General features: G+C 41.0%; 1 protein-coding gene across 5 annotated transcripts in view; it reads right to left on the bottom strand.

Moving 5' to 3' along the window:
• ADAMTSL3 (ADAMTS like 3) overlaps window positions 1-15,900 on the bottom strand; it is a 390,466-nt gene that overhangs the window by 265,485 nt on the left and 109,081 nt on the right. For all 5 annotated transcript variants that reach the window (XM_024349337.3, XM_024349336.3, XM_024349334.3 and 2 more), the window contains exon 4: window positions 7,088-7,215. In XM_024349337.3, coding sequence (XP_024205105.2) covers window positions 7,088-7,215 — 128 coding nt within the window. The remainder of the gene's footprint in view (window positions 1-7,087; window positions 7,216-15,900) is intronic.

A 15,900-nucleotide genomic window follows, 5' to 3' on the forward strand; every position in this document is an offset into this window, starting at 1 on the left:
GACTATGGGGTTTTCCAGATATAGGATATGTCATCTGCCAACAGGGATAGTTTAACTTCTTCTCTTCCTATTTAAATGATCTTTATTTCTTTCTCCTGTCTGATTGCCTCATCCAAAATTTCCTGCACTATGTTGAATAGGAGTAGTGAGAGAGGGCATCTTTGTCTTGTGCTGGTATTCAAGGAGAATGCTTCCAGCTTTCACCCACTTGGTATGATGTTGACTGTGGGTTTGTCATAGATGGCTCTTATTATTTTGATGTATATTCCTTGAATACCTACTTTATTGAGAAGTTTGTTTTTTTTTTTTTTAAATGGAGTTTCACTCTTGTCGCCCAGGCTGCAGTGCAATGGCAGGATCTTGGCTCACTGCAACCTCGGCCTCCTGGATTCAAGTGATTCTCCTGCCTCAGCCTCCCAAGTAGCTGGCATTACAGGTGCCCACCACCATGCCCAGCTAATTTTTATATTTTTAATAGAGACAGGGTTTCACCATGTTGGTCAGGCTGGTCTTGAATTCCTGACCTCAGGGGATCCACCCGCCTCAGCCTCCCAAAGCTCTAGGATTACAGGCGTGAGCCACTACACCCAGCTCGTTGATCTTTCGAATGGTTTTTTGTCTCTCAATCTCCTTCAGTTCAGCTCTGATTTGAGTCATTTCTTGTCTCTGCTAGCTTTGGGATTGGTTTGCTCTTGGGTCTCTAGTTCTTTTAGTTGTGATGTTATGTTGTTAAATTGAGATCTTTCTAACTTTTTGATGTGGGCATTTAGTGCTACAAATTTCCCTCTTAACATTGCCTTAGCTGTGTCCCAGAAATTCTGGCATGTTGTATCTTTGTTCTCATTAGTTTCAAATAACTTCTTGATTTCTGCCCTAAATTCATTATTTACCCCAAAGTCATTCAGAAGCAAGTTATTCAATTTCCATGTGATTGTATGGTTTTAAGTGATTTTTTTAGTCTTGTTTTCTAATTTGATTGTGCTGTGGTCTGAGAGGTTGTTTTTCCTTTTTTTTTTTTTTTTTTTTTTTTGAGATGGAGTCTTGCTCTGTTGCCCAGGCTGGAGTGCAGTGTTGCGATCTCGGCTCACTGCAAGCTCTGCCTCCCAGGTTCATGCCATTCTCCTGCCTCAGCCTCCGGAGTAGCTGGGACTACAGGCGCCTGCCACCACGCCCGGCTAATTTTTTGTATTTTTAGTAGAGACGGGGTTTCATTGTGTTAGCCAGGATGGTCTCGATCTCCTGACCTTGTGATCCTCCCACCTCGGCCTCCCAAAGTGCTGGGATTACAGGCATGAGCCACTGCACCCAGCCGAGATTGTTTTTTATGATTTCAGTTCTTTTGCCTTTGCTGAGGAGTGTTTTACTTTCAATTGTGTGATCAATTTTAGAGTAAGTGCCATGTGGTGATGAGAAGAATGTATATTCTGTTGTTTTGGGGTAGAGAGTTCTGTAGATGTCTATCAGGTTCATTTGATCCAGTGCTGAGTTCAGGTCCTGAATATCTTCGTTAATTTTCTGTCTTGATGATCTGTCTAGTATTGTCAGCGGGGTGTTAAAGTCTTTTATTATTACTGTGAGGGAGTCTAAATCTCTTTGAAGGTCTCTAAGAATTTGCTTTATGAATTTGGGTGCTGCTGTGTTGGGTGCATATATATTTAGGATAGTTCGGTCTTCTTGTGAATTGAACCTTTACCATTAAGTAATACCCTTCGTCTTTTTAAATTTTTCTGGTTTAAAGTCTGTTTTGTGTGAAACTAGGATTGCAACCTCTGCTTTTTTTCTGTTTTCCATTTTTTTGGTAGATTTTTCTCCATCCCTTTATTTGAGCCTATGTGTGTCACTGCATGTGAGATGGGTCTCTTGAAGACAAGCATACCAATGGGTCTTGGTTCTTTATCCAGCTTGCTACTCTGTGTCTTTTAATTGGGGCATTTAGCCCACTTACATTCAAGGTTAGTATTGATATGTATGGATTTGATCCTGTCATTATGATGTTAGCTGGTTATTTTGCAGACTTGTTTATGTGGTTGCTTTATAGTGTCACTGGTCTGTATTCTTCAGTATGTTTTTGTAGTGGCTGGTAATGGTCTTTCCTTTCCATATTTAGTGCTTCCTTCAGGAGCTCTTATAAGGCAGATCTGATGGTAACAAATTATCTCAGCATTTGCTTGTCTAAAAAGGATCATATTTAACATTCACTTATGAAGCTTAATTTGGCTGGATATGAAATTCTGGGTTGGAATTTATTTTAAGAATGTTGAATACTGGCCCAGAATCTCTTCTTGCTTGTAAGGTTTCAGCTGAGAAGTCTGCTGTTAGTCAATGGACTTCCCTTTGTAGGTGACCTGACCTTTCTCTCTGTCTTTAACATTTTTTCTCGTTTCAGCCTTGGAGGATCTAATGGCTATGTCTCTTGGGATGATCTTCTTGGGAAGTATTTTACTGGGGTTCTCTGCATTTCCTGAATTTGAATGTTGGCCTGTCTAGCTAGTTGGGTTCATCCATGAAGTTCTCATGGATGATATCCTGAAACATGTTTTCCAAGTTGGTTCCATTATCCCCCTCTTTTTCAGGGACACCAATAAGTCATAGATTTGGTCTCTTTACATAATCTCATATTTCTCAAAGGTTTTGTTCATTCCTTTCATTCTTTTTTCTCTATTCTTGTCTGACTGTCTTATTTCAGAAAGCCAGTCTTCAAGCTCTTAGATTCTTTCCTCCACTTGGTCTATTCTGCTATTAATACTTGTGATTGCATTACGAAATTCTTGTATGGTGTTTTTCAGCTCTCTCAGTTCAGTTACACACTCCTATACTAGTTATTTGGTCTGCCAGTTCCAGTATTGTTTTATAATGGTTTTTAGCTTCCTTGGACTGGGTTTCAACATACTGCTATAGCTCAAGGATCTTCATTTCTGTCCATATTCTGAACTCTGTTTCTGTCACTTCATCCATCTCAACCTGGTTCAGAACACTTGCTGGAGAGGCAAGGTGGTCATCTGTTGGAAAGAAGGTGCTCTGGCTTTTTGAGTTGTTAGGGTTCTTGTGCTGATTCTTTCTCATCTTTGTGGGCTTATCTTCCTTTAATCCTCGAGGTTGCTGACTTTTTGCATAATTTTGTTTCTTTTATCCTATTTTTTTAATGACCTTGAGGGCTTGATTCTAGTATAAGGTGGATTCAGCCAACTGGCTTCATTTATGAAAGATTTTAGGGGGCCAACACTCAGCTCCCAATACCTGGACTGGATGTTATAATTCTGGGGTACTTGTATTGGGCCCCAACTTTGTTCTCTGGCTCCTTGATGTTAGGAATCCACTGCACTGTGGGGGCCAAAATGTTTTTGGACTGCCGGTCATTACACTCTGATGGCTGATGTCAGCCAAAGCATTTCACAGCATGATGACAGTGGGATCCATACTCATTTGCACATATCAGCAGCAATGGTAGTGGCAGCTACGGTGGAGTGCTACCAGGTGCCGGGGGTCCTGCCTCTCTGTAGGCATTCACCACAGTGGCAGAGGCAGTGCAGCTGGGGGTGGGCAGGAGGCCCCTGTTGGTGACTGTGTGTTCAGTCATGCTGGAGGTGGTGTTGGCTCAGGGGCGGGGCACTGGCAGATGCAGGTCTGAGTGCCTTCTGTGTGCCCCACAAGTAGGAGTGGTTGCTCAGGGTGGGGCAGGATCCACTGTTCTCTGCACAGTGTTAGCCCAGGGTGGGATGCTGGCTGACTCTGTGCCCACCAAGGCTCTGTCTGCAGTGGCAGTCAGCAGGGGACTGCCCATTCTGCTCACTCTCATCTAATTGTTCTGCAGGCATAAAAGGCTGTTTTCATTTCCTGCTTCAGGATATTTACATATGCTGCTCCCACTATCTGAACTTTTTTGGTCTCATAACCCTTCCCATCACATAACTGATTTCTTCTTAGCAGTAATACCTCAGCATAAACATGCCCCAGCACAGAGGGCTTCCCTGACCATTTTATGGATTTTCTTAACACAATTTTTTTTTTTTGAGACGGAGTTTCGCCCTTATTGCCCAGGCTGGAGTGCAATGGCGCAATCTCAGCTCACTGAAACCTCCACCTCCCAAGTTCAAGCAATTCTCCTGCCTCAGCCTCCTCAGTAGCTGGAATTACAGGCATGTGCCACCATGCCCAGCTAATTTTATATTTTTAGTAGAGATGGGCTTTCTCCATGTTGGTCAGACTGGTCTCAAACTCCTGATCTCAGGTGATCCACCCGCCTCGGCCTCCCAAAGTGCTGGGATTACAGGCGTGAGCCACTGTGCCTGGCCAGTGACACAATTTTTAATTATATATAATTTGATTGTTTACTTGTTTATTGTTTGTCTCCTTAGATATAAGAACCTTGAAGGCAGGATATGTGTTAGTTTAATTCACTGGAGTTAAACTCCTTACCCACATCAAGGGAATTAAAAGGTTCTGGAGCCAGAGACTTACAGGAAGAACTTCTGAGGATTTCATTGAGAAAGGTGTGCTGTGAGCCTACCTCTCATTCTGCACCATCAAGGAGAAGGGATGAGGGCTTCAGTCTGCTAACCCCAAATCAAGAGGAAGAAATTTTAAGGATACCACTTGAAGAGTTCAATATGTGTCACCAACAGTTGGTTGGTGTTTAATTCACACCTGAGAAATTTAAGGGCTGAGAGAACAGCTGCAGCAGCCCCTGTAAGCAGAGTAGGTGTTGCAGCACTGGCTCCCTGGACTTGAAGAGTTTGTTTAGCAAAGTTTACATGAGGGTTTCCTGTGAACCAGATGTGGGCACGTGCATGAGAGCCAGCATGTGGTTGTCTTAGGAACTTACCAAGATGGCCACAGAGGGGTTAGCACATGTAAACAGGGAGAAGCTGGGGGCATGTCTAGCAGTCTCAGAGCTGAGGAAAGAGCAATATTACCAAGCCAAAGTGTTGTGAATAGCACATTTCAAGGGAATTGGAGGCAAGAAATCCCAAGGAATTTGGGAGGGCAAAGGCAATTTCTCAGAAAATCCATCAAAGTGCTCACAACAGTCAGCTTAAGACACTTGCCAAACAGAGAACACCAATACCTGCTCTCAACAATAAAGCCAAGAACTCTCCTGCCTCCCTTTCCTCTCCTTTTGCCCAAGTCTCCCCTTCTGAGTACGAGTAGAAAAGATGGAAGAAGTTGAACAACTGCCCTTCCCTACCTTCAGCCTTCTGGAAATATATCACTTGGCAAAATTATTTTCCAAGCAAAATCAAAGAAATTTTAAAAATGAACCAAATAATAAATAAATATGCGAACATTTTAGTTGTATGACAATAGGATGAAAGTGGTTATTCATGGTCCTTAATATATTCCTCTAAATTCTCTTTAACAAACACAAGTACGTACTAGAAAAAAAAAAAAAAAAAAAAGACCAATGCAAATAAATCCCACACCTTTCCCACTCTAACCCTACCACTAATTGCAAATTATTCAGACTTCTCAGACTTGAAGTTTAGAAAGAGATGCCAAAGTTCTCCCTTCCCCACTCATTCCCAGGCTGGAAACTTCTCCCCCATGTGGCTGGCCAGCAGTGGGAAAGAACTCACCCTTGACATAAGAAGCCCCCTGGCCGGCCATGGTGGCTCACGCCTGTAATCCCAGCACTTTGGGAGGCCGAGGCAGATGGATCATTCAGGTCAGGAGTTCAAGACCAGCCTGGCCAATATGGTGAAACCCCATCTCTATTAAAAATACAAAAATTAGCCAGGCATGGTGGCAGGCACCTGTAATCCCAGCTACTTGGGAGGCTGAGGCAGGAGAATTGTGTGAACCTGGGAGGCAAAGGTTTCAGTGAGCCCAGATCCCACCACTGCACTCCAGTCTGGGCAAGAGTGAGACTCCGTCTCCAAAAAAAAAAAAGCCTCCTCCCCTTGCCCACAGGGTGTAGCTCTCCTATTGCAGCCTCCTTGGCAGAATAAATATATCCCAAAACAACATGATACCCCATCATTCTTCTACACAGCATGACACAGAATACCAGGGCCTATATCTGCTCACCAAGGTGAAAATATGGGGAAGCAGGCATAACACATTCTCTTTGCAAGAATAATCCCTGGATTTAGTTCTCCAATGCTTTACTGAAGCTTCCATGCTCTGAGTTAGAACTCACCCTGGGGGAATGCTACCACAGTACCTCCAGCAACCTTCCCAGGCCTTCCTGGAGTAGACCGGTGAGTCTTTCTTCTCAAAGGCCACATGTACAATCTCTCATCTGCCCTGCTCTGCAATGTCTCAAGGAAATTGGAGGACATACTTGGTCACTGTTTAATGTATGGTAGAACAGTGACCTCAACAAAATCCAAACTCCAGCCAAAATATGCTCTCCCTGCATTTCTACTCTGTATCTTGAAGCTAATCGGCAAAGGCCAATTTACTCTTTTGCCTAACAATATCCCAAATCTGAAGATGACTGACATAATCTTGGAATCTTCTTTTGTACAGGACTAGCACGTCAGATTCCATCAATCTGGGGCTCTCTCTTACCTAAGAGCTGATGCAAAATCCTTGACTGGGAATTAAACTGTCCCATAAAGAATTACCTTGAAGCGTCTCAAAAACAATGATAAGCACAGGCTTATTACAAATTTACAGATTTTTTAAAATAAGCTGATTTTACATTTTTGCAAACATTATTTAACATAAACATATCTAAAATGCGAAAACAGAACTTGCATCATGTTCCTAATCGATGGGTTGCTCAGAATAGATGAACAAGAACTGGATTAAGTTGCAGCAACCCAAGGGCAGAACTCAGAAGACTTGACCTCTTGCTCCAACTCTTGACAACTTTCAACCAGTGACTTAAAGTGCCAGGATTTCCTTTCCTCAAAGCCCAAAGTGTCCAGTGCTCCTGGGTCCTGTGTGCAACATGGCCACACCCACGAAAACGGGACCATTGCTGCTTAAATATGTTAACCTAGGTTGACGAATATTTAGACAAAGCAAACGTTACACCATCATCACAGTACATTCCAAAGCCATATAAAGTTATCTCTCTTCTCCACCCATCCAGAGGCACTGGCACATTCCACATGCAGGAGCAAGTGAAGCCACCACTAACCTTCCAGTCAAACATCTCCGCAGAGAATATGATGCTCCTCCCCCACAGGTCCGGGAGCAGTCACTCCAGTCACCCCAAGCATCCCAGTTGCCATCTTTGTCTTCATCTGAACGAGTGTTTCTTGAGGTCTAGATGTTAAAAAGCAAACAAACAAACAAAAAAAACCAATAAATTATAGGCAAATGTGGTAGAAATATCCCAAATCTTCCCCAGTTATTCCAGAGTCACCTTTTTTTTTTTTAATTGAGACAGAGCTTCGATCTTATTGCCCAGGAGTGCAATGGCACAATCTCGGCTCGCTGCAACCTCCACCTCCTAGGTTCAAGCAATTCTCCTGCCTCAGCCTCCTGAGTAGCTGGGATTACAGGCGCCCACCACCACACCTAACTTTTGTATTTTTAGTAGAGACAGGGTTTTGCCATGTTGGCCAGGTTGGTCTTGAACTCCTAACCTCAGGTGATCTGCCCGCCTCAGCCTCCCAAATCCAGAGTCATCTTCTAAGCTCTTCACAAAGACCAATGTTACCCAAAAATGCTTTGCTTTGGAATGACTGCATAAAAAAAAAAGACAGGTTTATATGAAAATCAGTTGACACATGCATGCCTTTCCACCTTAAGGTTTTGTCGAGATGGCTTTTAAGCTCAGTATTATATCTGAAATTTTATCATTCCTAAATTTAAATAAATTGGCTAAATATCAATTATATTATTCTGTTTTCTAACTTACATAGCAGGGACCCCGCTTGAGCCTAAACCCCGTCTACCAAAAATACAAAAATCAGCTGAGTGTGATGATGCGTGCCTGTAATCCCAGCTACTCGGGAGGCCAAAGCAGGAGAATCACTTGAACCAGGGAGGCGGAGGTTGAAGTAAGTCAAGATTGTGCCACTGCACTCCAGCCTGGGCAGCAGAGCAAGACTCTATCTCAGAAAAAAAAAGAAAAAAGAAGTGCTCATGAGTGAAATTCTGACTTGCTTGTGTGTCAGGCAGACTGGAGGTAACTCCCAAGAAACCTTGCATAAGGATTTGTGAAACCTCCTGAGAGAATCTCCATTCCTAGAAAACAAAGTCATATGAACATAGTTGGCCAAGTTATAAAGGTTTTGAATCCAAGAAAATAGGGAAGAGTCAATTATGAGTACAGTTTGGTTTAACTGGTCTCCTAGACTTTCCACCATTGACTTAATTCAGAATACTACAAAGAAGAAGGGAAATTACAAGTAAAAAGTACATAGATAGATGTAGGTATAGACCTGAAAAGAAATAAAGCTCATTATTAAGTTACAAAACTTTACTAAGGGGTCTAAAATATACTTGAATAAATGAAGAAACAACCATAGTCCTGAATGAGTAGACTCAATACTGTAAAATGCTACTTCTCTCCAAGTTTATCTATAAGTTTACAGCAAGTCCCATCAAAATCCCCAAAGAAAAATTTTTTGAAACATAACAAATGATTCTAAAGTTCATCTAGTGGCATAAATACCTATAAGAGCCAAGGGAGGCCGGGCGTGGTGGCTCATGTCTATAATCCTAGCACTTTGGGAGGCCGAGGTGGGTAGATTTCCTGAGCTCAGGAGTTCGAGACCAGCCTGGGCAACATGGCAAAACCCCATCTCTACTAAAATACAAAAAAACTAGCTGGGCGTGGCGTCACATGCCTGTGGTCCCAGGTACTCGGGAGGCTGAGGCACCAGTATTGCTTGAACCTGGGAGGCAGAGGTGACAGCTGAGATCGTGCCACTGCACTCCAGGCTGGGTGACAGAGTGAGACTCCGTCTCAAAAAAAAAAAAAAAAAAAAGCTAAAAAATTGTGAAGGAAGATAGAATTACTATAGAATTACTATATGATCCAGCAATCCAACTTCTTGGTATTTATCCAAAAGAATTGAAATCAGGATCTCAAAGAGATATCTGCACACTCATTGTTTGCAATAGCCAAGACATGGAAGCAACCCAAATATCCATCAACAGATGAATGGATAAACAACATGCGGTATACACACAATGAAATGCTATGGAGCCATTAAAAAGAAGGAAAGCCTATCACATGCCACAATATGGATGAATCTTGAGGACATTAGGTTATGGGAAACAAGCCAGTCACAAAAGACAAATACTGCATGGTTCCATTTATATGAGGTATCTAACATAGACCGACTCATTGAAGCAGAAAGTACAATAGTGGTTGCCAGGGACTGGGGTGATAAGGAAATGAAGAGTTACTGTCCAATGGGTATAAAGTTTCAACCATGCAAAATTAAAAAGTTCTAGATATCTGCCTTTCAACATTGTACTTATAATTACCAATACTGTACTATATGCTTCTAAATTTATTAAAAGGGTAGATCTCATGTTACAAGTTTTTTTAAACACAATTAAAAGAACTCTAAAGGAAGTAAAATGAGAGGAAAATTGTCTCAATTAAGAGTAGAGAATTGGCACAGCAATAAACAAATGGACCTATTAAAATAAAAAAAAAAAAGAGTCCAGAAACAGATCAAGTATAAGGACACAGTATAGCACCACAAATCAATGTGACAAATGTTTTGTGGGCTTTTTGTTTGTTTTGTTTTGTTTTTGAGATGGAGGCTCGCTTTGTCACCCAGGCTGGAGTGCAGTGATGTGATCTCAGCTCACTGCCACCTCCGCCTCCTGGGTGGGTTCAAGCAGTTCTCCTGGCCCAGCCTCCTGAGTAGCTGGGACTACAGGTGCCCGCCACCACGCCCGGCTCATTTTTTGTATTTTTAGTAGAGATGGGGTTTCACCGTGTTAGCCAGGACGGTCTCGATCACCTGATCTCGTGATCCGCCCGCCTCAGCCTCCCAAAGTCCTCGGATTACAGGCATGAGCCACCATGCCCGGCATGTTTTGTGTTTTTAAAAATCATAGATAACTTCTTCACAGAATATACCAAAATAAATTCCAGATCTATTAGAAATGTATGTTAAAATACTGAAACCATAAAATGTTAGAAATATTATAGATTAATAGATTAATCTTGGATATACCTATACCAATAGGTATATGAAAGACTATCCTAGATATAGCAATAAAAGTAGAAATTATAAGGGAAAAGACTGATAGGTTTAATTACATTAAAATAAAAACACGTATATCATTTTCTATCTCTTCTCTACAGATAAAGCTATAGGCATAGGCGTATATACGCAAAATGTACCAGTAAAAGAACACGTATGTAGGCTGGAGGTATATAGGCTGGAAACATACCAAATTAGCTCTAAGAATGGAGGAAGTAGGACTAGGAATGAATGTTGTTGGGAAAAGACAGGAAATGAACTTCAACTGAATGTTTAATTTTCCCTAGTCCCACCCAGAATATGATAAATTGTTAAATGCCAGTTTTATTACTATTTGAACTTTCATGGTTTTTGAAATTTCTATTTTAAAAATATTGGGGTGGGGAAGAAGACAATCATTAGATAATCATATTAAATCTATATCATTTTTCATGCATGTATACTTTGTACATGCACAGGGAGAGGAGTGAGAGGTTAATTAAAATATTACCATTGCTACCTCTATGTGTGAGGGATTTGGGTGACTTTAACGTATTTTTGTTGTTGTTGCTGTTTCTCTGCATTTTGTAGACTTTTCTTAATAAAACACATCATACCTTAATTAAAAACAAGGAAGCAAACAAACAAAAACCACATATTCTTGGTGTACAGAAAAGTTCAAGTCAGAATTTAATAGGTAAGTTCTAAGCTGGAGAACAGCAAAGTTTATGAAAGAAACTGTGACATACTAATAAACTGCAGCATGTGACTGAACTAGATATTGCACAGGTTTCCTTAAGCCCTTAGGCAAGTTACCTCATCTAACCAAAAAAAAAAAAAAAAAAAAAAAATTAAATTAAAAGAGGGACCTGTGGAAAGGACCTTCAAAAGTGAAATGAAGAAATAATGACTGGAAGCAAAGAGGGGGTTTTCCAATAATTTTCACTCAAGTCTCACTGGTCAATGGGCTTTATGGCTTCTTGCCAAGCTACCTATTTATAGCACAGTAAGCAGTCCTACTAGAGGCAATATTTCAGTAACAGTCAAGTGAAAGGAAAGGATAAATATCTGGTGACTGATCAAATCTGTCATCAGGAATAGGGGCTAATTAAACCCATACTATTTACTGTTCTAATTAGACCACTGTTCAGTTCAATTTTCTATAGTAAACGTCACCAAACATAACTGTGCCCTGTCTATAACATAATAAAAAAATAAAGTTTTAATTCACAAAAGATACAATAAGCAGTTTAATACATTCATCTGGACTTTTAGGTTGGGTAAGTCCAAATCATTTAGGTAAATGTTTAAAATATACACAGCTGAAATTGATTTTTCATTTTGTCACTCGATATACCGAAAGGTTGAATGTGAAAAGTTGAAAAACATCATCATATATATTTTTAAATGAAAGTTGAGAGTTTTTGCAATACTGTTTTAATTTGTTTTTATTCCCACTATTCCATCTGTTCAGTTCATAGTTAGAATCAGGTTTCTTTCCATAACTTCTCTACCTTAACTTACAAAAAAAAAAAGAATCTTGATTCTAAAATAACTAAAATAGGCATGTTATAAGTGCAAGCATTTGGCTTCTCTGATTGGATAGGTAAGATATTTTCCCTCTAAGAAAGTAGAGCACGAATGGCGCCTCAAGAGGGGTCCTTGAGTTTTTCTCCTCTCCTCAGCCAGGAAGATGCTTGGATTTTGTTTTGAAACCCCAATGCCATCTCCGGCAGCCAGCCCTTCTGCCTTTTTAATGTATTATTTCTCTGGAGAGTAATAGCAATAATATCCCAGATTTCCACCTAGTTCTGCTCTCTTCCCTTTCATCCTAGCAGCATAATGATAACACAGACATTCAGAAATAACTCCACTGAAGCAGAATGAAGCGCCACCTGGGCCATTGCTGAAAATGTATGTTTGCGTCGTCTTCCTTGCAGTGAAACAGAACCTGCTTCCCTGGAGCTTCCATGCCTCTAGAGCAGTGGACAGAGCCTTGATCCTCTTCTACAGAACAGTCCTTCTCAAGCTTTCTGAAGGCCTCCTAGTTCCTTCTACATTCCCAGATCCTTTGCAACTATGCTCTCTCAGCACACATCGAAATTTGCACATTTTAAGTCTTAAAATGTAGGGTCCAGAATACAACACTGAATCTAAGAACACAGACTATACATTGCACCTATGATCCAGGTTTCTTCAGATAAAACCTAAGTTTCCTTCTTCTCTCCCTCCCTCCATTCCTTCGTTTTTCAGCCAGCCCATTTGTTGGAATCTGCTCTGGAGACAGCATCACATAATAGTTAAAAGCTGTTTGACTCTGAGTTTCTTAAACTTTCTAAAACTCATCTATGAAATGGAGATGATAATCTTTACCCAAACAAGATTTAAATAAAATAACACATAAAGTACAGGCAGCAACTCCACGCATGCAGTTGGTGAGTATCTCAATAAGGGTAAGCAATTGTTTTTCCTCTTCAAAAATAATGTCTTTTTCAAAACAATGATGGGAGAGCCAGCTCTCTCCCATTTGTACTTATGCAAGACTTAACATTCATCACTACTGAATTTCCTCTTGTTGGTTTTGGCCCAGAACACCAGCCTGTTGAGATCTGTTTGAACCCTGATCCTGTCACCCTATCTACGAGCCACTGTGCTCAGCTCTGCAGCTTCCGTGTCTTCACCCAAGTCCCTGATAAACGTGTGGGACATAGCTCTCTAATCTTACAGCATTCCATTAATGCATATTTCTGCTTTTTAAACTAGTAAGCCGACCATAATGCCAAGTAAGCAGCCAACTAATCAGACTTGGAATCTGTGAACACAGTTTAATGTTACAATAAAAATATGAAATAATACCAATTACCGTCATCAAATGTCAGGAGGCAGAAAGGTTTGTGGGGAGGGAAGAAATCAGCCATCAGAAGGAACTGGATCCGGCAGGGTGGAACCTGTATTCTTGGGCTGCATGGTGGTGGTAAACCTCCTGAGAGAAGAGGTATGTAGCAGCTCCACATTGGTTAGCCCCAGCTCTGAAGGTTAATGACAATAAAATACAGCTGACTGATATCAGCTGGCTCTTTGGCCTGATTGTAACCCAGGTGAATGTCTGTGTTTGTCAGTTGAGTATAGCTGCTCCCAATTCCCCCTGTTCAAACATCTCTTTAGGTTGTCTCAAGTAATCATTTAAATTCCATGTTGTTATTATTTTATATGGTAAGTTGTTATTTGGACCCAATCCAAGTGTGCTTCAATCAATATCATGTCACTCTGTGACCCTGTCTGGGGCCAGAATCTGAGGCAGAGCATGGAAGAAGACCTGAACAAGCTTGTCCTACATAATGCAAGCACTGTTAATCATTATTAATGCACAGCGTGAGTACTGCCTGCCAGTACTTTCCCCACCTTCTCTCTAACCTTCTCAGCAAGCCCTTTAAGATAGATATCACCGTCCCCATTTTGCAGGTGAACAACTGTGGCTTTGAGAACCATGTGTGTCCAAGGCTCATCTATAATTTCTTTTATTTTTCTTTTTGAGATGAAGTCTTACTCTGTCACCCAGGCTGGAGTGCAGTGGCACAATCTTGGCTCACTGCAACCTCTGCCTCCCGGGTTCAAGCGATTCTCCCACCTCAGCCTCTCAAGTAGCTGGGATTACAGGCACTCGCCACCACGTCCGGCCGGTTTTTGTATTTTCGTAGAGACAGGGTTTCACCATGTTGTCCATGCTGGTCTTGAACTCCTGACCTCAGGTGATCCGCCTGCCTAGGCCTCCCAAAGTGCTGCGATTACAGGCATGAACCACTACGCCCAGCCATCATCTATAATTTCTAATGTCATACAATGAACATGTATAATTTTACAATAAAACATCCAGTAAAAGTTATTTTCTTCTTAAAGAAGGGGCCTAGGCAGAAGCCCTTTCTGTCTTACCCCAGACAAAGCCTGCATTTTCTTTATGGACATCTGTGTGTTTTCCCCACTGATGCTCCACTTCCTTTCACGACCAGGAATCCAGTCAAATACAGCAGCCCAGCTATCATCACTCACAGTTAGCATTTCGCCTCTTGGATCAAATACATCTGCTGCTGTGATCTGCTTGACCACAACATTCTTTCGATATCTCTATGAAGTCTTTTACTTTTTTCCCCCTCTATATTGCAAGCAGAGCTACACTTCTGCTTTTCACAAGTATTTCATTTTATCTAGCTTCTTTCATGAGGAATTCGCATTTCTGACTGATGTTCATGAACTCACATGCATTCGTTCATTTTCTCACACAAACTATACCAAGAGCTTGCTAAGTTCAAGGCTCTGTGCTCAGTGCCCTGGGAATACAACTGTGGATCTGGCTCTCAAGTAGCTCACAAATCAATGAGCATCAGGTGAGAGGGACAAGGGCTGTGGTGAGGCAATGGCAACCTTTGGTTGTCAAGAGCAACAGACACAAGGGGCCCAGGGGAAGGAGACCCTGAAACAGGAGCAATTTGTACCTTGGTTAAGAGAGCTGGGATAGACTTTCCACTGAACATACCAACCCTGCTGGAAGCATGGGCAGCACCTCAGGTATCCCTATCACCTTCGTCCGTATGATAGGTTACATGTGAGTCCTTATTTTGTGCTCACCTCTGTTTTCTAATTGCGATGGAATTACAAACACTTTTTACTTTCTTCTTTTATGATCATCTATAATTTCTAATGTTATAGGACAAACATGTATAGTTTGCACAATAAAACACCCAATAAAAGTTCTTTTTTTTTTTAAAGGGAAAAGGAAAACACTAAAAGGAAAGCTATGAAAACACTTCCAAAGAAGCAGTATGCACTTTGTGTTGTTTGGTTCAAATTATCAGGCTTAAAGATCTCTTAGGAAATCATATTTTCCTAAGTAAAGCTCTAGCTAGGGAATATTTTGGAGGAAAAATTCCAAAAAAGATATTGTTTACTCATTACATAATAGGGCTGGTAAAAGCCAAAAATATTGTAGGAATAAGTATGTTCACCATCTCATAAAGACTCAAGTACTGCTTGCCTTTCTTGGATCCCCAGGCATAAATCAAATCATAAAGTATTTTCCTGACAAGTTCTTAAATCTGTGACTTATAATGAATAGTACAGTTCTACTAGTCTTGCTAAAACGTTAGTAATTAAACACAGATTTCACGTATAAGGTCACTTATTGGAAATGCTATATTAACAGCTCCATATTAAAAACAACCCAAAATAAAATGAGTTCCACTGGGATATTACTTCCCAGACATCAAATAAATGTTCATTCCAATGTTACCACAAAGGTTATTTAAGGGGATCTCAAACGACCCAGATTTAGTTAACAGTAAATACATTCTTTCAGGTTAATACTACCTTAAGGTCTTTAACAAAAGAAATTTTAAAATATGAATTGGGTAAACGGCATAAAAATGTCACTCAAGCTGTCACACAGACTCAACAATTCAGTCTGACCAGGATATATTAAACACCCATATATCTAAAGCTGTGTGCTAGGTACTGTTGAGAAATGCTCCGTACCTCTGTGTTTTACTTCTCTCTTCTTCAGTCCATTCTACCCTCTGCTGCTCCAAAACTCATTACCCTGACAGTTGATGGCCTCTAGGATTTGGTTGACACTTTCCTAGTCAATGTGCTCCTAATTATTTTACTACCTTTAAAGCCCTTCACTAATTCCTCAGGACACACATTCTGCTCCTCTAGGCTGTTTGTGCCCTATCCTACCCTTTGTCCAGCTTCATCTCTGGTGGCTCCTGCTAGCACCACATATCCCATATGCTGAGCACAC

This window comes from Pan troglodytes, chromosome 16 (assembly GCF_028858775.2).
Source record: "Pan troglodytes isolate AG18354 chromosome 16, NHGRI_mPanTro3-v2.0_pri, whole genome shotgun sequence".
Classification (NCBI taxonomy): Eukaryota; Metazoa; Chordata; class Mammalia; order Primates; family Hominidae; genus Pan; species Pan troglodytes.